The 21,963-nt window shown below is 57.7% G+C and overlaps 3 protein-coding genes and 1 long non-coding RNA gene across 30 annotated transcripts; 2 read left to right on the forward strand and 2 right to left on the reverse strand.

The window, feature by feature from the left end:
- Window positions 1-85: 85 nt before the first annotated feature.
- On the reverse strand, window positions 86-7,961 carry MATCAP1 (microtubule associated tyrosine carboxypeptidase 1). Of its 19 annotated transcripts, none has more exons than XR_011437348.1 (8): window positions 7,450-7,588; window positions 5,671-5,864; window positions 4,397-5,022; window positions 4,171-4,314; window positions 3,765-3,897; window positions 2,551-2,856; window positions 2,225-2,450; window positions 86-1,391 (listed from the first exon to the last, which is right to left on the reverse strand). XR_011437348.1 is itself a non-coding variant. In XM_023638618.2 (8 exons), exons 3-8 carry the CDS (start codon window positions 4,964-4,966, stop codon window positions 1,227-1,229), a joined length of 1,416 nt encoding a protein of 471 aa, XP_023494386.1. In that variant the 5' UTR covers window positions 4,967-5,022; window positions 5,685-5,868; window positions 7,450-7,861; the 3' UTR covers window positions 86-1,226. The 19 variants fall into 19 exon arrangements, 11 of the variants coding, with proteins under 11 accessions (XP_023494386.1, XP_023494384.1, XP_023494382.1 ...); XR_011437346.1 differs by having other exon boundaries at window positions 5,685-5,868; window positions 7,450-7,585; XR_011437344.1 differs by having other exon boundaries at window positions 5,671-5,868; window positions 7,450-7,585.
- Window positions 7,442-9,456, forward strand: LOC111773010 (uncharacterized). Its single transcript, XR_011437352.1, has 3 exons — window positions 7,442-7,859; window positions 8,338-8,637; window positions 8,748-9,456. It is a non-coding gene; the product is annotated as an uncharacterized lncRNA (long non-coding RNA).
- On the reverse strand, window positions 7,929-13,283 carry EXOC3L1 (exocyst complex component 3 like 1). Of its 9 annotated transcripts, none has more exons than XM_070262989.1 (14): window positions 13,059-13,283; window positions 12,709-12,768; window positions 12,325-12,485; window positions 12,024-12,243; window positions 10,861-11,473; window positions 10,664-10,781; window positions 10,403-10,528; window positions 10,203-10,303; window positions 9,882-9,992; window positions 9,007-9,136; window positions 8,767-8,889; window positions 8,528-8,683; window positions 8,312-8,436; window positions 7,929-8,214 (listed from the first exon to the last, which is right to left on the reverse strand). In XM_070262989.1, the coding sequence occupies exons 2-14, from the start codon at window positions 12,752-12,754 to the stop codon at window positions 8,025-8,027; spliced, it is 2,220 nt and encodes a 739-aa protein (XP_070119090.1). In that variant the 5' UTR covers window positions 12,755-12,768; window positions 13,059-13,283; the 3' UTR covers window positions 7,929-8,024. The 9 variants fall into 9 exon arrangements, with proteins under 9 accessions (XP_070119090.1, XP_070119094.1, XP_014593821.3 ...); XM_070262993.1 differs by having other exon boundaries at window positions 12,325-12,528; window positions 13,059-13,277; XM_014738335.3 differs by having other exon boundaries at window positions 12,325-12,500; window positions 13,059-13,268.
- Window positions 12,522-21,859, forward strand: E2F4 (E2F transcription factor 4). Its single transcript, XM_001915760.5, has 11 exons — window positions 12,522-12,773; window positions 15,177-15,483; window positions 15,919-16,028; window positions 16,171-16,332; window positions 16,655-16,698; window positions 17,424-17,485; window positions 17,699-17,996; window positions 18,489-18,677; window positions 20,522-20,569; window positions 20,793-20,837; window positions 20,937-21,859. Exons 2-11 carry the CDS (start codon window positions 15,250-15,252, stop codon window positions 21,050-21,052), a joined length of 1,308 nt encoding a protein of 435 aa, XP_001915795.4. The 5' UTR covers window positions 12,522-12,773; window positions 15,177-15,249; the 3' UTR covers window positions 21,053-21,859.
- The last annotated feature ends 104 nt before the right edge of the window (window positions 21,860-21,963 follow it).

The raw sequence follows: 21,963 nt of genomic DNA on the forward strand, positions 1-21,963 counted from the left end.
GGGGAGGGCTGGAGCTCACAGCCTTGGGAAGTGAGATTAGAAGAGAGGAAGAGGAAAGGATCTTGGGTAGACAGAGACCACACACTTCATTGTTACTGTTTTAATTGTCCAACTTCTCAGGACTGGGAGTTCAGTGAGGGTTCTAACCCATAACAGGCACACGGATGGCGCTCTATACATAATCATTGACTAAATGAATGAGGACTTTCCAGCTGCGTTTCCGAGTTTTACAGATGGGAAAACTAAGGCCAAGGGTGGGAGAGGGCCTGGGTCAACCTGACACAGCTGAGTCTGAGGTGAAACTGGAAGCAACCATCTCTGCACCTCTCCTGGTCCGTGGGGGCTCAGGGGGGCCTGTCCCTCAGACTCCACTGGATTGTGGCTACCGCCAGGCTATGCCAACCTCTGCCAGAGACCAGCTATGAGAGTGTGGGCAAGGACAAGAATAACAGAGGCCAGTGGAGGGGGTGGGTGGGTGCAGGGCCAGGTGAGCTCTTAGGCTTGACTCACAAAGCCTGAAGGACTGCGTGTGTGTGAGAAATGAGAGTGGGGGTAGGAACAATTGGTCCCTTCCAGAGGAGCCCTGTTCTCTCCATCGACCCTTCAGGAGCTGCTGCCTCCCAGCCCCAGGAAGTAGAGCACATAAATAGGGAATAAATATACAACCAGCGGGAGAAGCAAAAGGCTGGAAAGTAAACCCCAGCCCAGCTGGGTCTCTACTACCAGAACCCTTGCCCCTTGAGTCTGTGTGAAAGCCAGGACCTCAGGCTCAGGCAATCAACCCAGGAGAAAGGAGATCCCCACCAGGACCCAGTGAGAGGTAGACAGCATGAAAGCTGAAGGAGCACCAAGGGACCAGGTGAGGGAAGGGAGAGACTGGAGTACGCAGACACTCAAAGCCATCCCATGCAAGAACAAGTTTCTACTCCCAAACCACCCGCCATCCCCACGCATGCTCAGCTTCCCCCCTGCCCTCAGGCTTCCCCTCTGCTCAACAGAGACCTGGAGGCAGGAGGACAGACTCAGTTTGCCTGATATGCTGCTGCTGGTCCCCAGGCCCCAAAGAGGCTAGCGAGGGACACAAACCCTCTGATGTTGCCATTCCTCCCTCCTGAGCTGTTCCTGCCCTCCCAGTTCCCCAAGAAACACCCAGGCCAGGGAAGCACAGAGCAGCCAGCTTCATGTTCTGGGGGCTGATCTGGAACCCTCTGTCCAGGGCCTCTGCATCAGTCAGGCAGAAGGCGGCCCAGCTCCGCCTCATCCAGCCGGTTGGTGGCCATGATGTGTTCCAGCTGCTGCTGATAGCGTGCCAAGTCCTGCATGAAGTGGGGCACCCGGGTATTGTCCAGCACCCCATGGGGCCGCAGGTGGTCAACATCCTCATAGGACACCTGCAGAGAGGAAGCTGGGCCTCAGGGGTAGGCTGAGTGCCCTGGCTTTCAGGCAGCTGGTCTCAGCTTTCTACCAATGGCTGGTTGCCCTTTGCTCCCGGAACTCCTCCCTCTCCCCTCCTGATTCACTCTCAATCTTATGTACCCAGAGGCTCAGTCCTGCGGTGTCTGCTCCTTCTCTCAACACCTTCTTTTATCATCTATGTGCTAAAACCCAGTTCCTGTCTCCAGCTCAGCTTCTCCCCTCACCTCCAAACCTAGGTATCCAAGTGCCTTCTGAACACCTTCCCTTGGATATCCCTCAGGCACCTCAGACTCCCCATATCCAACAATGGACTCCTGGGAGCCAGCTTATGCCAGCACCCTCCTCACAGTCCCCTAGGTCAGATTCCAGGGAGGGGGCCTGGAATACGTCACCCTCCCACTCCAGGTGGCCACTGAGTTAACGGGATTCCACTCTCTGAAGAGCTTTCCAGTTTGTCTCCCTCCCTCTCCAACTGCATGGCCACTGCTGGGTTAGCCCAGACCACCATCCATTCTGCGGGAGTGACTGGAGGAAACGCTTCCCCCTCTTCCCTCTGCACTCCCTTCCCTAGGCCTCTCCTCTGCTTAGAGCTCCTCTGATTCCTCATTGCTTTGGATGAAGTTCATCTTCCCCGGCCTGGCACAGATAACCAGTGCCAGGGCCTGGGTCCTTAACCATTTCTCCAGGATGCTTCCCCAGGCCTTTCTGACTGCTCCCTTGGCCTGGAACGCTCACCTCCCTTGAAATGTAGTATCTACACACATACTGCGGGCTGGGTCAAGCACCTAATTTTGGCCTCCAGACTCACCTCCACCCACGCCCCCAACCAGAGAGGCTTGGCACCCAGTCTTCAGTACAGCACCAATCAGAGATTCAAAGAATACTGCGGTGAGGGGGAGAGCTGGCTGGGACCTCCGAAGGTTCGTGCCCCCTCACCTTGCCCAGCGAGGTCAGCAGTGGGAAATCAATGGTCTGGCGGTGCCGCAGAATGCGCACGATGCCGTCCAGGTACACCTGGTCCTTGCTGAAGCAGCCTGTGGGCATGGGAGACCAGAAGGCTGTGAGCCCCTAGCCCGAAGCCCCACCCTCACCCCCTGCCCCACATCAGGGCACTCCCCCGGCGCGGGTGCCCACCTGGCAGCGAGGTATCGGTCTGGCCGCGCTTGGCGCGCACGCAGTACTCCCAGCGCACGTCGGCGTCCTGCACGTAGCGCGCCAGGTCCTGGAAGAGCTGGCGGAAGGACATGCGCGCGGCTCGGTGGATGGTGTAGTAGAGCAGTGCAGCGCGCCAGAGGAAGGGCTGCTTCCGGAACAGCACGCTGTGCAGGCTGGCCAGGCCCTCCTCGGTGGGGTTCGCCGGCCGCAGCCCGTACTGCAGGCGGCCCTCGGCGCTGTGCCAGGGCTGCCGCGCGTTGTTCACGCCCCGCAGGTAGTGGGTGCCTGGGGGGCGGGGGGGAGGCGGCGCTGGGCGGAGCATCCAGGGGACCCACCAGCCTGCCCCTGCCCTGCTCCACCCAGCTGGACCTCACGTATCCTCATGGCCCTAAACTCAAGCTCTCACACAAGTTCTTTCCCCGCATCCACTCCCCTTCCCAGAAAAACGCATACTCACCCAACCCCAGGCAGCATGAAGACCCTCCTCAGGTGAACTCACACCCAAGGACCCAGAGGCTCACACGGAGAATCCACACCCGTCCAGGGCTACACACACATACACAACTCTCCCAAACTCACAGTGCCCCCAGCCCCCCGAAGAGGAGCAGGAACTCACACACCACCCCGTCCCCACATCCTGCATGCCTATGTCATTTTGACAGTCATGCTGATGTCCCCAGCAAAAACTCCCTTTTGCCCAGAGCAACAGGATTCTTGATGAGAGACAGACAGGAATTAGTGTCCCATGCTCTCTTTTCCACCCGGGCCTATCCCTCCTAAACCCGGCTCTGTGTGTCCTCAGCCAATTCCATTCATAGGATCTGGCCTTCCAGGCACGCTGGAGGGCCTGCATGTTAGCTGGGCTAGTGAGACCCTCTACGTTCTTCCTCTAGCCTGTCCAGGCCTCAGCAGCCTTGTCCCTACTGTCAAGGGAAGTCAGAGAGGAAGCAGAGGGAGGAAAAGATACCCCAAAGGAGCAAGAGATGAGGGTGAGCCCAGATAGTGGGCAGGCGTGTTCTGGCCTACCTCTGTGAGCCAGAGGGAGGAGGTAGCTGCTCAGAAGGGAAAGGGCCCAGCCTCCAGAGGGAAGGGGGAGAAAGAGAGGGCGTAGGGTTACTGGGACCCTCACTGCCCTCCCCCCATCCCAGCCCCTTCTCATCCTTACCCGCCCACCCGTCTACCCACACCCTGACCTATCTCATGCCGTAGCATGCCCTCCAGCCAATACTGGCGGGCTCCGGTCAGGTTGATGGCCAATGTTGGTCGACTGTTCTCCACCATCATCACTGCCTGGGACAGCAGGTCCTCACTCAGCTGCACCACAACCTGCAGACGGCATCACCCTGAGCCATGGTCACCAGCCCTAGGGCCAGTGTGCAGGTAGACCCACTGATGCCACAGGGCAGCCAGGCCAGACACTTGGCCAGGACACCCACCCTTCACCATCTCTGCTCAGAGCCAGCTCCCACCTCACTGGGGCATGGACAGGGACTTGCCTGGGGTCACTAGCGGGGCAGGTGTGGAGCTGGGCCTGGCACCACCCACTCAGCAGCCTGATATGGGGCTTGAAAAGGGGCCTCACAGGCAGGGCAAGCTCACCTCCCCGACGCAGCCCTCCTTCTGCATGTATTTGCGCACAATGGACCAGATCTGGCACTTGGTCAGCAGCTGGCCCCCAGTCGCAGCCTCAAAGTGTTCATAGGTACCAAACTTCTCCAGGACAGCCTCGATGATGCCAACGGCCTGCACACAGGACCACAGTGGCTGGTCAGGCCAGGCCTCTTGGGTACATGGGGCCGAGGTGAGGTGGGCAGGCTGGACTGACCTGATGAATGAACTGTCCAGAAGCCTCACAGTACTTCTCCAGCACAGCCGTGGGCATGGGCTCCTGGTACTCGAACTGTGGGTTGTAGGTGTAATGGGACTGGAAGAACTTGTCCCGCTCACGGTCCATGTTGGTTGGCCGCAGGGCCACCAACATGCAGGGGCTCCTGCTGGCACCACGGCCTGCATCTTTTCGAGTCTTAGCAATGTGAGGCAGAGAGGCTGCAGACCGCAGGGTGCCCCTACCTGGGTCCTGTCCCCGTCTAGGTGGGGCCCGACCCTGGGTGCTGCCCCCCCGCCGGCCAGTACTATTTACGGTGTAGGTGCTCTCACTGCGACGCATGTGGCCACGGTGGCCCAAGTGCAGCTCTGAGAAGGGCTGCAGCTCAGGCCGGGGCCGCAGGGCTGAGGGGACTGATAGAGCCAGGGGCAAGGCCAGGGACCGAGGCCAGGGGTACAGCAGTCTCCCATCTTGGTCTGAGGGCTTCAGCCTATGTCCCAAGGATGCGGGACTGGCTGGTGGGCTGGGGGGTGCCTGCTCATACACCTGAGCCCCTGAGTCCAGCACCATTCTGTCCTGGGGGTCACATCCAGACGGGTCACTCCAACTCCCCACAATGTCGACTTCTGGGGACACAGAAGGGCATGGGGAGGCATGAGTGGGTGTGGCCTGAGGACCACCAGGCCCTGTGCTCCACATGCCCTTGCTGGGTCCTTGCTGGGCCCAGAGCCTGCCTCCAGGGGTCTGGGTGGCCACCCCCTACCCCCACCCCAGTGTTCATTCCCTCCAGCAGGCTCACCCAAGCAAACTGGACTAGATGGTGGTTACTGGAATCCCCTTAGCCTGTGAGCTCCTGAGAGCAAGGCCTGAGCCCCTACTCATGATTCTAATCCCTATACTCAGAGCCCACCCAGACTGGGAGCTGGTACAGTGTGGTTGGGCCTCAGCTACCAGGATGATGGGTAAGGGGGCCTCACTACCTTCTACCTGCCTTCTACCTATGGCCTTTTCTCAGTCTCAACCCTTCCCCCGGCCCGGCTCCACCTACCTCCCCCAGCCCATTTGGCCTCAGTCAGTTTGAAAGCCTATGTGCCCCTTGCTTATGCTAGTCCCTCCACCTGGAATGCTCTCTCCTCTCTGGGCCATCTGTTCAAATCCAAATTAGAATCCGCTTTTGGGAAGTAGAGGGAAACTTCAGCAAATCCAAGCGTGGTCTGTCCCCTATCAGAGGCATCTTCCTCATGGTCATCTAAGGCTAGTGAAGGGACACTCACCCTTGACTCTGTACCTGGGCTCAGTCCAGTGAAGCCTCTCCCCAGAGACTGATCGAAGGCTCCAGCTCCTAACTCCCTTGCCTGCTCAGGGACACAATTCCAGCATTTCTCCTCTCTCCTACATCTCCCACATCATCAGTCTCTTCCTCTCTACTGGATTCTTTCCATCAGCATAAGCACATGCTGTTACTTCTCTGTCTTAAAAAAACAAAACAAAACCATCACTTGACCCCACACTCCTCCAGCTCCATTGCATCTCCCTCCAGCTGCTCCTCATTGCAGCACACCTTGAGTCATCTGCACCCTCCAGTTCCTTCTTTCCTGTTCTCTCTCAAATTTCCCTTCAATTAGGCTTTTGTCCCCCACTCTCCATTGAAACTGATCTCACCAAGATCACCAGTGATCTTCATATTGATCAGCAGCACTTGACACAGTTAATCACTTCATCCTAGAAACATGCCCCAAGACATGAACACTTCTATGGAAACTTCTCCATTTATGCTCACTCCCTCGCTGATCTCATCCACTCTCGTGGTTTTAAAATCATCAGCCCAGACTTATTCCATAACTTCAGACCAGTGTTGCAAGTTCTCAATTGAACATCTTTAATTGAATGTATAGCAAGCATCTCAAACTGCACATGTCCCCTGTCTGGAATGTTTTCCCCACAGAACTTCAGGAGTGGCTGTCTCACTGTCCTCAGATTTCTGCACAAGTATGTTATTAGAGAATCCTCCTTAACACACTCTATAAACTAGTAAACCTCCCCTGCCCCACGTTATTGCTCTGTAGCAGTTATCACCATCTGAAGTACAGTATAGTTAATTGTTAGTTGTTTTCCTCTTTTTAGTGTACACAGCTGTGTCCCCAGAACTCAGAACAGTACCTGACCCAGAGCAGTTGCTTAATAACATGAATGAACCCAGGAGCACTCCTCCATCTCAGAACTGGAATTATTCCTTCCCTTCCCTTTTTTCCATGTAGATCTGATCCCCACCCCCTCCACTCTACCTAGTGATGAGCTTGCTTGAAAAGATTTCAGGCCTCAGGCTTCACTCCCCTCAACTAACGGTGCACTTTTTCTGGACTCCTCACTGGTCTCCAGGCCTCTACCTGGACCCTGCCCTTCATCTCCCCTTCTTTCTTTAGACCTACCTCTTTGCAATTACTAGAATATGCCTGTCTCTTTCACGTCTCAGGTCTTTCTGCCAAGAATGTCCTCCCAATGTCTCCCTGGAGCAAACACCTAACCATTCTTTAGGGCTCGGTTTAGGCCTCACCTCCTCCAGGAAGCCTTCCGGGTGTCTCAGAGGTTCCAAGTGCCTAGGCGGCTTCTTTACCGCCCTAGGCTGTCACTGTCAAAGCCTAGGTCCGTGTTCCCCTAACATTCCCTGAACTCCCTGAGGGCAAGGACAAGTCTGATTCACCCTCATGTCCCAAGAACCCAGCGCCAGATGCAGAATGAATGAAAGATGGTTGGGGGAGGAGCCCAAACTGAAGGCGGAGTCTGGTGAAAAATGAGAGGGCGTGGCCTGCGCCAATAAGAAACTCCCGGAGAGGATAACGTGGAAGAGGAGCCAGTAGGGACGGGGAGCTCGAGGACGGGCGTGACCTGCAGCCAATAAGTGGCGGGCCAGGGGGCAAAGGGCGTGCCCAATGGGGGGCGGGGCCAGAGGACAATGGAGGGGGGTTCTCTGGTAGATAAGGAGGGGTCGCGTCGCGCGCCTTCCCGGCCTATCGGGGGTGTGGGGGGGTTCCATCCGCGGGCCGCGCCCCAACCTGTTCGCTCCTCTTCTTGCCACCGCCGTTCCCGCTCCTCAACACCGGTCGCCGGCCGCCCAGCCCGGGGGAGCGGACGCTGGTGACGCACGCACTCGGGCGCGCGCACGCTCGCACGGAGGAGCGCGGATTCGCGTCAATCTCCGCGGTGGCGCGCGCCCGAGAACACAGCTGCGGTGGGGCCAGGCAGAGCAGAGGAGGCGGTGTGCGCCACCAGGTCACGCCCCTGGGCTGGGCGTCATCTTAAGCCCGCCTCCTCCATGAGGGTCAGTAGGCTTCCGGGGCTTCGGGGCTCCTCGGTAGTTGGAGTCAGGGCCGAGGAGACAGAAGCTCACTGCCCCGGCGCGTAAGGCGGCGGAAGCCCGGCTACTTGGGAACGCAGCCCGCATACAAGGGTGATGCCGGAATAGGTGGGGAGCAGCCCGCGCTCCAGGATTGGAGCCGGCATACCTTAGGCGCGTCACTGCGCGTAGACCCCCTACACTTAACGGGCACTTTTATTTCATCTCTCCTTCCTCAACACGCACAGTTCAGGCTTAAAGGAGCCAAGACTTTATTCTGCGGACAGCCGGGCGTCAGGCACAGGGCCCCGAGGGGAGGCAGGAAGACGGCGCGGGCGTAGGTGCTGGCACGAGGCTGAAGAGTGCTCGGCGTCCCACGGCGGGCGAGGGCTGTGGGCCAGCCTGCAGGGAGCTCAGTGCGGCCAGGCGCTGCTCTCGGGACACGTCTCCCCGCAGGTCCAAGAGGGCAGAGACGTGATCCTCGCTAGGGGGCACCGTGGAGGCGCATCAGCCCCGCCCTGCCCCTCCAGAGTCCCTCCTCCCTTCCTGCCCCATTCCTCCCTCGCACCCAATCCTCGCACCTCACGTCGGGAAATTGTTGCCGCAGGCCCGCCACCTCGAGGCCAAGCAGCGTGGGGTCGCGGAGGTTTAGCAGCTCCCGCAGGGCGAGCAGCACCGGCGCGCACTGAACACTTTCCTCCAGGCCCTGAGCACATCGGGGTAGGTCTCGCGCCGGCCTTCGGCCCCCACCCAACCACTGAGACTCCCACCCATCTGGTCGCCCAACGAGCTCTCACCAAACCAAGGAAAAGCTCCCGAAGCTGGGCGGCATCGTGCCGCAGGCGCTCGGCCGCCTGGGTCCGCTCGTCGGCACCGCGGCACACTAGGCGACCCTGCATCAGCGCGCGTAAGTACTGCAGCACTACGGTACGCTCCGCCTCGGCCAGTAGCAGCTGCGGGGAGTGCGATCAAATACGTCCAGGACGCCTTTTTCATGGGCGCTTTCCCCCTCCCCAGCCTTTGCCCCCAAACGCACCTGGACCGCGGGATTCCGCACGCGCCAGAAGTCCTGGCAGAAGCGCGCCGTCCGCTCGCACGCATCGTCCAGAACCTCCGAGCTCGACAGCCACTGGCGCGAGGGCAGAGCCTCGAACAGGGGCTGAGGGAGGGGGAACAGAAACGGGGCTGGAGGGACGATCCAGACCCGGCATTCCCCTCAGAGACCCCCATACACTGTATCTCCTCCTCCCGCCCCCATCCGCACCTGAAGCCTCACCTGGAGCTCCACCAGGAGAGCCTCCAACACGAGGCGGCAGATCCTCCTCTGCAACTCGTCCAGCGCTGCCTCCACTGGAGCCATAGCCCCTGAAGCCACCCCGTCGGGCTGCAGGACGGACACGGAGGAGCTGGACCGACCAAAAGTACAGCTTCAGGACCAAGGCCAAGGCCCACATGGCCCTCCGTCGTCTAGCCAATCCGGCGCCACCTAGTGGCAGAAGTGTGTGGCGGGAGGGGGCAAGAAGGGAGGCTCCCTGCGCTTCTGAAGGCCTGGGTCGTGGACTGAGGTTGGGAGTGGGGCTCAGCAAGCTAGAAGGGACACAGCCCAGCCGGACCTGCCTCTAATTCGCAGTGTGACCTTGAGCAAGTCACGTCTTTTGGTTTCTGTTTCGGTAAGGGGAGAGAGTTAATCCCAGGCAAGAGGGAGTAAAAATTATCATTAACTTTTTTGTCCTCTCAGCCCCATTCCAAAGAACATAAGAGGAAGTCAAGAGGAAGGGAATTTTTTTTCGTTGTTCACAACTGTAACCCTAGACATTATCTGGCACAGGTAGGGCCTTGGTAAGTATCCTTGAATGAATGAATAATTGACAGTCTGTGCCAGGCACTGTGGTGAGTACTTCACACCTGTTATCACGTGATTCTCAGAATGTCCCCTTACTACCCATATAATACTGATGAAAAAAGTGAGATTCAGAGAGATTAGGTAACTCGCCTAAGGTCACACAGCTAGTAATTGGTAGAACTAGGATTGGACCCCCAGGGCTACATGAGTCCAATATTCCTAACGGCCTAGTGTGGGCTGGATCCATACCTAATAGATGTTCAGTCAGGGGTTAGTGAAGGTAGGGTTCTGTGGGGGCCTCCTGGTACCTGAGTGCTGATTGGTGGTTGAGGGAAGCCAGTAGATAGGGCACGTAGTGAGGGGCCATTGCTTCCCCCCTGAGGTGGTCTCGGGAGAATCGGATCAGAGCGTCGCTGAAGCTGCAAAGGGCAGAGGTGGCTCCTGTACCTGCTGCCATCCTGGTGCTCCCACAACCCCAGTCTCTGGCACTCCAGCCCCACCTCCAAGATACCCAAGGCCCTGTTTTGGAGGAGCCCTTTCCCACCGGTGTGCCTTATTCACTCAGAGCCCCTTTGGGCCTCCCCGGGAGCAGGGCCAGGGGTTGGATGTGGGTCAGTCCCGTGGCAGACCTCCTCAGGAATGCGCCCAGTTCTGACAATGCCATGCCGTGCACCCGCTGCTGCAGTGATTCACTGACCCGGCTCGCCACACGAATGTTCTCTTCCAGGATCTACAGGCAGGGATGGGCAGCCATCGGCAGAGTCTTAGGCCTGCCCTCCTCCCTTTTCCCTGTGGGGGCTGCCCATCTGCCTCACCACTTCCCATCCACCTGCAGCACAATGGCCGGCATTGGTGAGTGGTAGAAGCCAGATGTATCTGTGTCAGGCTCTTGCTCTCGGCTCCACTCAGCTACCTCCCCATCCAGTGCCTTCTGCAGCCACTGGGCCACACTTGCCTGGGGGAAAGAGTGAGGGGCAGCAGGATATAACGGGGCACTGATACTGCTAGAGACAGGTAGACATGTGACTCGATAGATACAGGCCCACAGCTGGAGGTGGAGCTTCTCTGGATCTGGGCCCCAACTACTCACCTGGACTTTGGCCACAAATGTTGTCTCAAGATGCTCTATGTTCTCCAGGGTCAGCAGGGGCTCCAGCTGAGACACGTCAGCCTCAGGCCCCAACTCCAGGCTCCCCATCATTTCTGGCCTAGAGATGAGTAGCCCACTGTCACACTGAGCCCCCAGCCTCTCATCCACCCACTTCCCATTGCCCCAAGGGGACTGACCCCAGGTACACATGCAGTGCCCAATGCAGCAAGGTGAAGGCGTCAGCAGCTCCAAGCTCAGGCTCTTCCAGGAGTTGCTGCAGGCAGTGGCGCAGGCCACTGTGCAGGGTGTGGGCCCACAGCTGGACCACCTTGTAGTGTGGTGGGCAGCAGGGTGCTATTAGTGCCTCAGCTGCGGCCAACTCGGCTGGTAGAGCCACCCGCAGAGCCTCCAGCCACCCTTCTAGGGCCCCTGGCCCAGGCAGCAGAGGAGTCCCAAAGTGGATCTGCTCCAGGCCCTCCTGTAGTGCCCGTAGACAGCGCTGCCGCCAGTCCCGGGGAGCCTGTTCCAGGGAGATTGTGCACCCAGCATCGACCTCTGCCACACGAACAGCAGCCACTAGCAGGGCTGGGTCCTCCCGTGCCAGCTTCCCTGCAGCCCCTGCAGCTGCCTCCACAGCCTGGCCCAATGCCTCAGCTAGAGGGCCCAGCCTCTCAAAGATTGGCAACTCCAGGCCCCCCAAAGCTTCCCAAGTCTCCTCTCGCAGCTGCTCCAGCTCCCGAAGGCTCACATATGCCTCCAAGAGCTGCTGGGCGCCGATCAGGGTCTGTGTGTGGGCCACTGCAGCTGGCACTAAGGAGGGAGGAGAGGAGACAGCCTTGGGTCTCAGCCTTCCCACCTGTGTAATGGGTGCAGCAGCAGATGCTGAGGCCCTGGGGCTGGGGTGATGTGTAAAATATTTAATAACCAGTACAGTGGAGCATTGGCCCACCTGAAAGGACCTAGGGAATGTCCTAGAGAGCTGGTGGGCTAAGTATAAACCCTTGAGCTGATGGAACATGATGAAGCCAGGGATCCTGGAGGGAAGACAGGGAGGAACTGGGGGGCCATGCTAGTGGGTATTCATCCACCCTGTTAGGCATATTTCAACATATTGACAATGACGGTGGGCAGAGCCACTTGACTGGGTGTCAGTCCTGACTCAGACATCCCATCTTGGGAACCCCAGAATGAGCTGTCTTGCACGCTACTTCATTGGTCATTTGAAGCCTGAGTGGCTGTCTGGGAGGTTCCTGGCGTGTCCCTCCATGCAATCTCACGCTAATGCCCCTGCCCCTTGATGTGATGGGCATTTGTTGACTAATTGTTGGAGGGCTGAGACCCAGTGCCCCTGCACACTCACCTGCCCGCAGCCGGGGCAGCAGCTGAGACAGAGCCTGAAGTTGCTTGTGCTGGGCAACCCGCTCCCTCAGGGGCTCTAGGGTCTGCGCAGCCTCTGCCATGCCCCGGAGCAACCCGCGGGCCTGGCCCAGGGCCTCACGGACCCCGTGCACAGCCTCAAGGGCTCGAGCCAGCTGCCACATACCAGTCTTCACGCCCTCCAGGTATGACTGCACCACCGACTGTGAGAGAGAGGCAGCCAGTGAGTCCTGGTCAGTCCTGCAGCCCACTCCCAGCACTCTTGCTCCCTGCCTGATGCCCACCTTGATGCGTGCTTCCAGGGAGCAGGTACGCTGCACCTCACGGCTGCGATATTGGCTCAGCCTGGCCAGCTGCTCCGGCCGGTAGAAGATGCCTGAGGCCCACTTGAGTGCTGCACCTCGGGCCAGCTGTTCCGCCCTCTCCTGCTCCGGCCACTCAGGCCCTGGGCAGGAAGAGCCTGGGCAGCCACGTCAGTTGGGCAGGGCCTGCAGGAAGTGGCCGCCGAACCTGCTCCCCTTCCTACTCCTCGGCCTGTCCCCCAGGGCAGTCTGCTCCCACTCACTACCCTACAGAGCTCCAGCCAGACCTGGCAGGGAGGACCCAACCACACCATTCCCATCTTTCTTGCCACCATCCCTCCCACAGTCCACCCAGAGGGCTCATACCAGGGAGAAGTGCCGGCTGCATTTCGTCCTTGGCTGCTGAGTCCATGGCAGGCCCTGGAGCTGAGGTAGGAATGGGGATGAGGGTCTGGGTTAGAGTGGGCAGAGTAGATGCTCATTTGAGCTGCAGCCTCTGTCTGGGCCCCTCTGAGAATGAGGAGGGAAGTCCTTACCCAGCCCCCTCAGGAAATGAGACGGAGGTGGGTGTATTGGGGAGGCACCTGAGAAGCCCTTGCCTGCTGGGTTTTTCAGTTTTGCCCCAGCAGATGCCAAATGAGGCAGGGTAGGCACAGGCCTCTGCTGGACCCTGTTCCTGCTCTGAGTTACAGAGGACAGCTTGGCGTGGAACTCACCAGGCTTGACTAGTTTTCTCTCCTCCACAAACAGCCTTGGCCTTGAGGATGGCCAGCTCCCCCAGACCTCATAGCAGAGTTGGACACTCCCTCCACTGGCTCACGAGGCCTGGGTGGCAGCAGAATTCTTCTCCCCAAGGAAGCCTCTGTCCCACCTCCCTGCCCAGGAGCCCTCTCCTCTCTCCAAGGCCCCTCCCTCCCCAAGGCCACATGCAGAAAGGAAGGAAGCTGAGTCTTTGGCGCTTTATTCCCAACAGGAAAGAACATTTGCACTGTGGGATGGGGTGGGGAGGGCTGGGCGCCACTTCCTTGGGGGGAGGGGAGTGTACACCCTGTGATTCTCAAGTCTTGACCAGCCCACCTAGGACCTCTTAGTGCTCAGGACACAGACATACACTCTATGGCCCCAGCCTGGAGTGGAGAGTGGGGTGTGCAAATATGGATGCAGACAACAATATCACAAAATGAAAACTGTTGAAGGGCCTCTGAGAGGAGGGTGTATGCCTCTGCAGAGGAGAGACCACAGGCGGTTGTGAAGAAGGTGTGCCGTGGGGGATGGCAGGAGATGGGTGGAAGAGCTATGAAAGCTGTTTTTATCTCAAGAGTTAAGGGGGCCCATGGAAGGGACTAAATAGTAGTAATAATGCAGTGGAGTCTGGTGCACACTCAAATCCACTCTTCAGGACAAAGGAACTCATTCCCCTAGCTGCCAGGAGTATAGGCTGCTGAGGTCTCATAGCTGAGTCTCTTGGTCAATGTTAGGGCACAAAGGCTGGGTACCCTTGCCTGGACGTGGAATGCCTTGGAAGGGCCACCCCAGTGTCACAGGTCCTAGCAGGGTAGGCTGAGGCCTCCATTATAACTGCATCACAGTTTAATTCCCCTCTTTGCCCCATTCTGCTTGTCTTACTCCCTTGCAAGTGTGGATCCTCAATAAACTTCCTGCAGGCAGATTCCTGTCTCACACTCTGTTTCCCAGAGAACCTGACCTAAAATAAACGGTAATGATTACAATATTAAAAATAACAAAATGAGGGCCCGGCTCTGTGGCCAAGTGATTGAGTTCCCACGCTCTACTTCGATGACCTGAAGTTTTGCAGGCTCAGATCCTGGGCGCGGACATGGCACTGCTCATCAGGCCATGCTTAGGCAGGGTCCCACATAGCACAACCAGAAGGATCTACAACTAGAATACACAACTATGTACTGGGGATCTTTTGGGAGAAGAAGAAGAAGAAAAAAGAAGATTGACAACAGTTGTTAGCTCAGGCGCCAATCTTTTTTTTTTTTTTAAGACTTTATTTTTTTCCTTTTTCTCCCCAAAGCCCCCCAGTACATAGTTGTATATTCTTCGTTGTGAGTCCTTCTAGCTGTGACATGTGGGACGCTGCCTCAGCGTGGTTTGATGAGCAGTGCCATGTCCGCGCCCAGGATTCGAACCAACGAAACACTGGGCTGCCTGCAGCGGAGTGCGCGAACTTAACCACTCGGCCACGGGGCCAGGCCCGGCGTCAATCTTTAAAAAAAAAAAAAAAAAAAAAAAAAAGAGCAAAGATGTTACAAATGAAACCGTAAAAAAAAATAACAAATGATACTAGCAAATACGTAATCTTTCCACACCAGAAACTGTTCTAAGTGCTTTACATATATTTACACATAAGTAAACATGTTTGCATTGGCTGAAAAGTGGTTATAATTCCATGGCTTCTGAGCACTGAGTTATGGAGATGAGAGAAAGATGAGGCTGGGAGCAGGAAGGAGGGTGGGGATGGAGAAAAGTGGACAAGCTAGATGTAGTTAGTGCTTGCTGTTTGGCAGGAAGCCAGGGACAGGAATACGGTGCCCCAAGACGGAGGGGCAGCCTCTACGAGCGGGTTTGGGGAAATACATTGCGTTCATCAGGCAGCACGGTCTCCTCTCCCGAGATGGGGAATGGGGCAGAGTTAGTGGAGTTGGGGCAGGTTGGCCAGCCAGGAAGTTTTCGGTGGATCCCCTTTCTCTACTGCCGGGGCTGCCCACCGACTTCTCCACATCCCTCTGCACCATATCCTGTCTCCTGGGCTCATGAGTTGTTTTCGTCCTCTTCGGCTGTTGGACATTTGCTGATGGTCCCCGAAGTTTTCGGCCCTGCCGGCAGAGAGGAATTGTGCCACGTTCCCTGGGAGGGCGCGGGGCGGAAGCGGAATCGGCGATGCTGGCGCCGGCGGCCGGGAGGCCAGGAACGGAAGCGGAAGTGGCGGCGGAGCCGGCCTGGCCTGGCCTGGCTGCGGGGAGGCGGCGGGCGGGCGCGATGGCGGAGGCCGGGCCACAGGCCCCGCCGCCCCCAGGCACCCCAAGCCGGCACGAGAAGAGCTTGGGACTTCTCACCACCAAGTTCGTGTCGCTTCTGCAGGAGGCCAAGGACGGCGTGCTTGACCTCAAGCTGGTGCGGCCTGGGCTAAGGGGCAACGGGGGGGATGGTGGACCAGGCCTGGGCCGATAGAGGGAACCCCCTGGGGCGGCCCAGCCTAGCCCCAGAGAGCAGGCCGCCATCTGTGTGCTTTCTCACAGGAGGGAGGCCGGCAGCTGTTTCATTCATTCGGCCGAGGCTATTGGGCGTCAGCTATGTGCCAGGCTCGGGGCTGCAGGTGCTCGTCCTCGTGGCCCTCCCCAGCTGGTGTGGGGAGAAGAGCATCAGAACATCAGTTCAGGCTGTGCCAGGCCTCTTCCTGCCCCACGGTCCTGAGTTGCTGTAGTGCCTGGGAGGAGGGTTGGGGCCCAGGCCACCCCCTTTCCAGACCACTCCAGAACAAGTCTCCAGGTAGCTGGGAGTACACCTGAGAGTGAGGCTGAGCATCTTCCGCTCTGTTCTGTCTGCCAGGCAGCTGACACCCTAGCTGTGCGCCAGAAGCGGCGGATTTACGACATTACCAACGTGCTGGAAGGTATCGGGCTGATTGAGAAAAAGTCCAAGAATAGCATCCAGTGGAAGTGAGTGGGGGAATCTGGGAGAGCAATGGGATATCCTACCCAGAAGTGTCAGGGGTGTGGGGTGGAGGGTGCAGAAGAGAGCAGGGGCCATGGGACCCCAGCGTTCCTGGCAGCCCCTCTCAGCCCTACTCCCTGGGCTCAGAGGCGTAGGGCCTGGCTGCAATACCCGGGAGATTGCGGACAAGCTGATTGAGCTCAAGGCAGAGATCGAGGAGCTGCAGCAGCGGGAGCAAGAACTGGACCAGCACAAGGTGTGGGTGCAACAGAGCATCCGGAACGTCACAGAGGACGTGCAGAACAGCTGATATCCTCCTGGCAGTCCCTGCTCCCAGGGAGTGGGTGAGGGGCCCTCAAGTCCAGCTAGGTTTGCTCTTTGGTACCCTAGGCCCTATCCCTCTTGGGAGGATGCTCCTGCTGCTGCTGGCCAGGTCCCAGCCTGGGGCTCCCTCCTAAGAGCCCCTCCCCTATCAGTCTTGGTCTGTGATCCCTCCCCATGTAGACCCCAGGGCCCAGGACTTTCTCTGAGGGCTTGTCTATCAGACCTCTGCTAAAAAGCTGGATCTTCTCTGTGGGCTGCCATCTGTCACCATAGGCAGGGCATCAGCCGTTCTCCTTAACCCCCACACCTTGGCCTACGTGACTCATGAGGACATCTGCAGATGCTTTGCTGGTGAGCAGAGCCTGGGTAGGGGGTGATCGGGTGGGACTGGGCTGAGCCACAGCCCTGAGCAGTGGGCTCAGTGCCCAAGGAGAGTTCTGTCTCTTAAGAGGGTTCCTGGGGCCTGCCTAGAGAGGAACTGGGCAGGGTAAGTCCTGGGTTTGAGGGTCGCTGGGACCCTGTGGAGGCCAACCATACTGAGAGGGTGCAAGAATCCTGGGCTGGGTCGTTGGGTCAGCCCCTGTCTGTACTGTCCCTTGGGTTTGGCTTCTCAGGCATGACAGAGGCTTAAGGGGGAGAGTGTGTGTGCACACCTGTGCATGCTTGTATGCAGGGAGCAAGGGTGCCCACTTCCAACCTGCAGTTAGTTTAGTTGCATTGTGGATACAGAAACTGTTCCTTCTCCATCTTGCGTTTCCCAGACTGGTCCTGGGGAAGGGATGTTGGCCTTGGCCAGAACAGCTACACCTAGGGAGCAGCCCCGTCAATTGAGAAGTGAGATGCCCAAGGCCAGCAATCTTTCGCTTCACATGTTTGAACCCAGATTTCCTGGTTCCTGACCTCTGGGCTCTTGGGAAGAGAAAAGGTTTAGTTCTCTGTCCCAGCCACTGTGGAGGCTGGGTAAGGTCTACTGTCCAGCCCCTCAGAGACCATGATCCTTATTCCAAGGGACAGACCCCCTATTCCCGGCTCAGATTGAGCCCATGGGCCCTGACCCATCCTCCTTGTCATTCTAGGAGACACCCTGCTGGCCATCCGGGCCCCGTCGGGCACCAGCCTGGAGGTGCCCATCCCAGAGGTGGGTGCTCAGCCCAGGCAGGCGGGGTTGATTGAGGGCGGGTGCTGGCTGTGGAACCCGATAAGTCCCGGGTGGGGCAGGTAGGGGGAGGCCTGGGGTTTGGGGTTATCTAGGAGAACGGGCAGCCTGGGGTGGGAGAGGATACTGTGGCCCTGGCCCAGGGTCAGGCAGGAGCCAAGCCTGCTTCCACTTCTACCTTTCCCCCACCTCCAGGGCCTCAATGGGCAGAAAAAGTACCAGATTCACCTGAAGAGTATGAGTGGCCCCATTGAGGTGCTGCTGGTGAACAAGGAGGCATGGAGCTCACCACCCGTGGCAGTGCCTGTGCCACCGCCTGAAGACCTGCTCCAGAGCCCACCAGCTGCCTCTACCCCTCCACCTCTGCCCAAGCCTGCCCTGGCCCAGCCCCAGGATGCCTCACGCCCAAGCAGTCCCCAAGTGACCACCCCCACCCCTGTCCCCGGCAGCACCGAAGCCCAGGGGGTGGTCGGTCCAGCAGCTGAGATCACAGGTGAGGCACGACGGGCAGCTGGTCATAGGGTGATCTCTGGGGCCCAAGAGACAATACTTCTGTGTTCTGGAATGCCACACTCAGAGTTGAAAAAGACTATGGGGATTGTCCTTTTCCTGGCTCCCACCTAACTTCCCTTTGGTATGGCATCAAATGAGCCCTTTTAACAGGGAAGCTCTGATTGTGTGAAAGGGCATTAGTGGTGGCAGTTTTCCCCCAGATCCACCTATGTCTCACTTGCCCTAGCAGCTCCTCTTGAAGTGTGGTCATGGCAGCCATGTGGTCCGTGAGTCCCTCTCCTGCAGACCTCATGCTCGTCTCTTTCAGTGACTCATTTCTAGGTTACTTTTTCGGAGGTGACTGACAGTGCCTAACTCTCCTTGGGCCCAGGAACTAGGATTGTAGTCATCCTGGCTGTGGATTCTAGCATGGCCAGGTTCAATATCCCACTTCCTGCCCCCATGTGACTGGGTTCGGGGGATGTGGTTGCAGTGAGTGGTGGCCCCGGAACCGATAGCAAGGACAGTGGTGAGCTCAGCTCACTCCCGCTGGGCCCGACATCACTGGACACCCGGCCACTGCAGTCCTCTGCCCTGCTGGACAGCAGCAGCAGCAATAGCAGCTCATCTGGACCCAACCCTTCTACCTCCTTTGAGCCCATCAAGGCGGACCCCACAGGTGGTGAGTACTTGTTCCCTTGGGAGCAGGGAGAACTCAGCCTCAACCAGTCCTAGGTCAGAAACAGAATTGGGCCTGGAACCAAGCTCTCCTGTCTCCTCAGCCAGAGCTGGTCAGCCTGAGGGCCAGCCCCCTGCCATCAACCCCTACCTTGATGCCAGAGCTGTGCCAGCCAGGGTGAGGAGCCTGGGGTCCAGCTTAGTGCTGGTGTCCCTTTGCCCCCCTTCCGGGGCTGACAGAATTCATTGGCCCTCTCTCAAGCTCTGCCTGCCACCCTTTGGACTCAGGTCTCAAGAAGGCATAAGCATTCTCTTAGGGAAGAGGCTGTGGTATGGCCCTCAGGCTCTAAAGGTGGGGCAGTGCCTTCCCAGGAGAGGCGATGTCATCTGCCTGGTGTCTCTCTATCCTGCAGCTTGAGTGTTTGCTTCTTCCAGGACGTGTTCTCTTCAGCCCACAAGCACTGCTAAGTCTGTCCTCACTCAATGACACTTCGTCTTCTGTGTTCCCCTCTCTCACCTTCTCTCTGTCTGGACTCCTTGGAAAAGTCACCTCTCCTCCATTCCATATCTTGGTCTCCTAGTCACCCTTCAGGTTGCAGCAGTCAGGACCCCTGCACCCCCCACCAGTGCTGCTCTTGATAAGTTGCCCAACCCTGATTGCCACCTCCAGCAGATTTCTAAGCTGATTTGTTCTGTGCTGTCTTGCTCCATGTTGATGCTTTTTTTCTCCTTTGGCAGTAATGATGCCAGCTCCTGGCTCTTCTCTCTCACTGTCTTCTCCTGATCTCTCCCTGGCACTCCCTTAATCATTGGCGCTTCCCAGATCGCTGTCCCATTCTACATCTGTGGGGGCCCAAGTTCTGGGTAGATGAATCCCCAACTTCGTCTTGCTTACGTCTTTTGCCTGAACTCCATGCATCTGTGTCCACATGCCTTCCCCTGCATATATCATGGGCACTTCATTTCCACGTGTCCTCAACTGAAACTTGCCTTTCCACTTCTCTGCATACCCTTCCATTGGCCCTAGTCACCCAGGCCTGACACCTGGGTGTCACTCCAGTTCCATTTCCTTCTCCCTTCTCTTTCTGCTCCCCACCCCACATCAGGTAAATGAGTTCTGTCTCAGATATCTCCCATCACTGGCCTCACGTAGCCTCAACACTCAAGATCACTGCTAGCCACCTCTATCTTAAATTCTTCAGCCTCCTCGTCTTTATCCCAGCTGATGAGGATCTGTCTGAAACGCAGCCAGACTGTGGCATTTCTCTGTTTACAAAAGTACTTTTAACAGTTCCTTAAGCCGCCTGGATAAAACCAGAGCCCCTACACCTGGCATATGAAGTTCTTTGTGATCCAGCCTCAGAAATCCTCTCCAGCTTCTCTTTCCTCTGTTTCCCAAGTGCGTCCTCCCGGTCAGACCTTTGTAGCAGAGTTGTCACCCTGTAGCATAGTCCCTATTGAAGTGTCTGCCGCCTCCTCTGCCAGGTGACCCAGCCTGTTGTGTGGTCTCTGAGCCTGGCACTGAGCAGGTGCTCAGCAAGTGTGGGGATGGACAGGGCATCCTCCATCAGACAGGGTATGCCTGCTAGGAGGGGTCTGCTGCCCTTCTGAGTTAGAAGGGCTGTATCAGTCACCTGCAAAGGGCTTTTGGTACCCTGGGCTGAGCACTGAGGAATTCGGATCTAGCAGGGGAGACTGACAGACAGTGCCAGCTTGGCCTGGGTCAGGGCCTACATCTCAGCTGTGTGGAGCCCCAGGGTGGGTGGTATAGGATCTGAGGAAAGCAGGGGCTAGAGTGGGACCAGGCTGGATCTCTGTGCCCTTGAGCATGGCTTTCTTGCTTTTTAGTTCTGGAACTCCCCAAAGAGCTGTCAGAAATCTTCGATCCCACACGAGGTAGGGCTATGTTCCTCCCTGGGGCTAGGGTAAGGGGCATAGCCCATTGGGTCTCACGGCTGTTTTCTTGCCCTTCTGAGGACCTGTTGTTGTGCTTGGTACCTAGGCAAAGAGTAAAGTTTCTGATGGGTGGGTGGGTGGGTGGGTGGGCATCGCCTTCATGGGCTTTGGTGGGTAGAGAGGCAGGAGCCAGAAGGTAACTGAGCTTTCCTCCCTTCCCCAGAGTGCATGAGCTCGGAGCTGCTGGAGGAGCTGATGTCCTCAGAAGGTAGGTGGCCCAGGAAGGTGGGGGATGGGTGTGGGCAGGGGGTTGGGTGGCTGCTGGGTTGGGCCTTGGCCAGCGGCCTCAGCCTGGTGCTCTCTGCAGTGTTTGCCCCCCTCCTCCGCCTTTCTCCACCCCCTGGAGACCACGATTACATCTACAACCTGGATGAGAGTGAAGGTGTCTGTGACCTCTTTGATGTGCCTGTTCTCAACCTCTGACTGACAGGAACATGCCCTGTGTGGCTAAGACACAGACTGTCTGACCTAGGGGCTGCCTGGGGACCTCCCCCCACCCCACCCCTACACAGCTTGAGAACCACAGACTCATGGCTTCCCCAGCCTTCCCTCACTGCACAGTTCTGGCCACAACTCCCACTCCTGCACCAGCACCTGTATTGTGCTGGGAGAGCAGGGGAAAAGGGCTCAGCCCCCTCCGCTGTGGAGCCAAAGTGTTTGCCTCTCCTTTTCTGGGGTCTTCCTCCACTTCGTGCCCTCCCAGAGCCCTGGCTCAGCTGCCACCCAGTGGCACAGAACCGAGGACCCACCATCACCTCATCGGGCAGCTTGTCCAGCCCCACTGCCCTGTTCCTGCCAGCCCCTCCCCCTCTCAGGAGGGAAGCTGGGGTGGCACTGGACGCTTCCCAGCACCACCCCTAGCTTCCTTCACTTCTCTCGACCCCCTGACTCTACAGCTCCTCCTGGACCTCTCATGTGTCCCCCTTCTGCAGGGCCCTCAGCCCTGAGAACCTGTAGGTGGTGGTGGGGGTGCTAACAGGAAGGAACAGAGGTCTCTAGCTAGGAATCTGGGCGGGTGAGTCCCTGAGGATTGGCCCAACCTCCCACTATCCCATAGCACCCCCTCTTGTTTATTCATTTACCCTCATTTAGACCTATTTGCAGAGATTTAGAAAGATTTGCAGTAACGAATGGATTCCTATATAAAGATTATTTTTATACTTTTTACAGCAAAAGAAAATTGTAATATTTGTACAGTGTCCAAGTGAATAAAGACCATGCCTAAGGCTCTCTCTGATCTGGTTCTTTCGGGGCCCCTCTCTGGGACTGTGCTGGATTGGTGGTGGGACTGGGTGGGTCACCTTGCTGGAACGGGAGGTGTGTTGGCGCAGGCA

This window comes from Equus caballus, chromosome 3, assembly GCF_041296265.1.
Source record: "Equus caballus isolate H_3958 breed thoroughbred chromosome 3, TB-T2T, whole genome shotgun sequence".
NCBI classification, from domain to species: Eukaryota; Metazoa; Chordata; class Mammalia; order Perissodactyla; family Equidae; genus Equus; species Equus caballus.

What these genes read in the sequence shown, in the direction of transcription:
- MATCAP1 (XM_023638620.2), bottom strand. Translation starts at nt 4,966, where the DNA reads ATGGTGCTGGACTCAGGGGCTCAGGTGTATGAGCAGGCACCCCCCAGC. An exon ending in CATGCTACGGCATGAGATAG is followed by an intron (nt 2,857 to 3,764) that starts GTCAGGGTGTGG and finishes CCCGCCCCCCAG; the next exon opens with GCACCCACTACCTGCGGGGC. An exon ending in TGCTGACCTCGCTGGGCAAG is followed by an intron (nt 1,392 to 2,352) that starts GTGAGGGGGCAC and finishes TCCTCTCTGCAG; the next exon opens with GTGTCCTATGAGGATGTTGA.
- EXOC3L1 (XM_070262987.1), bottom strand. Translation starts at nt 12,754, where the DNA reads ATGGACTCAGCAGCCAAGGACGAAATGCAGCCGGCACTTCTCCCTG. An exon ending in CTGGGCGCATTCCTGAGGAG is followed by an intron (nt 9,993 to 10,202) that starts GTCTGCCACGGG and finishes TGCCCTTTGCAG; the next exon opens with CTTCAGCGACGCTCTGATCC. An exon ending in TGCGGAATCCCGCGGTCCAG is followed by an intron (nt 8,684 to 8,766) that starts GTGCGTTTGGGG and finishes CACTCCCCGCAG; the next exon opens with CTGCTACTGGCCGAGGCGGA.
- E2F4 (XM_001915760.5), top strand. Translation starts at nt 15,250, where the DNA reads ATGCTGGCGCCGGCGGCCGGGAGGCCAGGAACGGAAGCGGAAGTGGCG. An exon ending in TCCAGCAGCTGAGATCACAG is followed by an intron (nt 17,997 to 18,488) that starts GTGAGGCACGAC and finishes ATGTGGTTGCAG; the next exon opens with TGAGTGGTGGCCCCGGAACC. An exon ending in AATCTTCGATCCCACACGAG is followed by an intron (nt 20,570 to 20,792) that starts GTAGGGCTATGT and finishes TCCCTTCCCCAG; the next exon opens with AGTGCATGAGCTCGGAGCTG.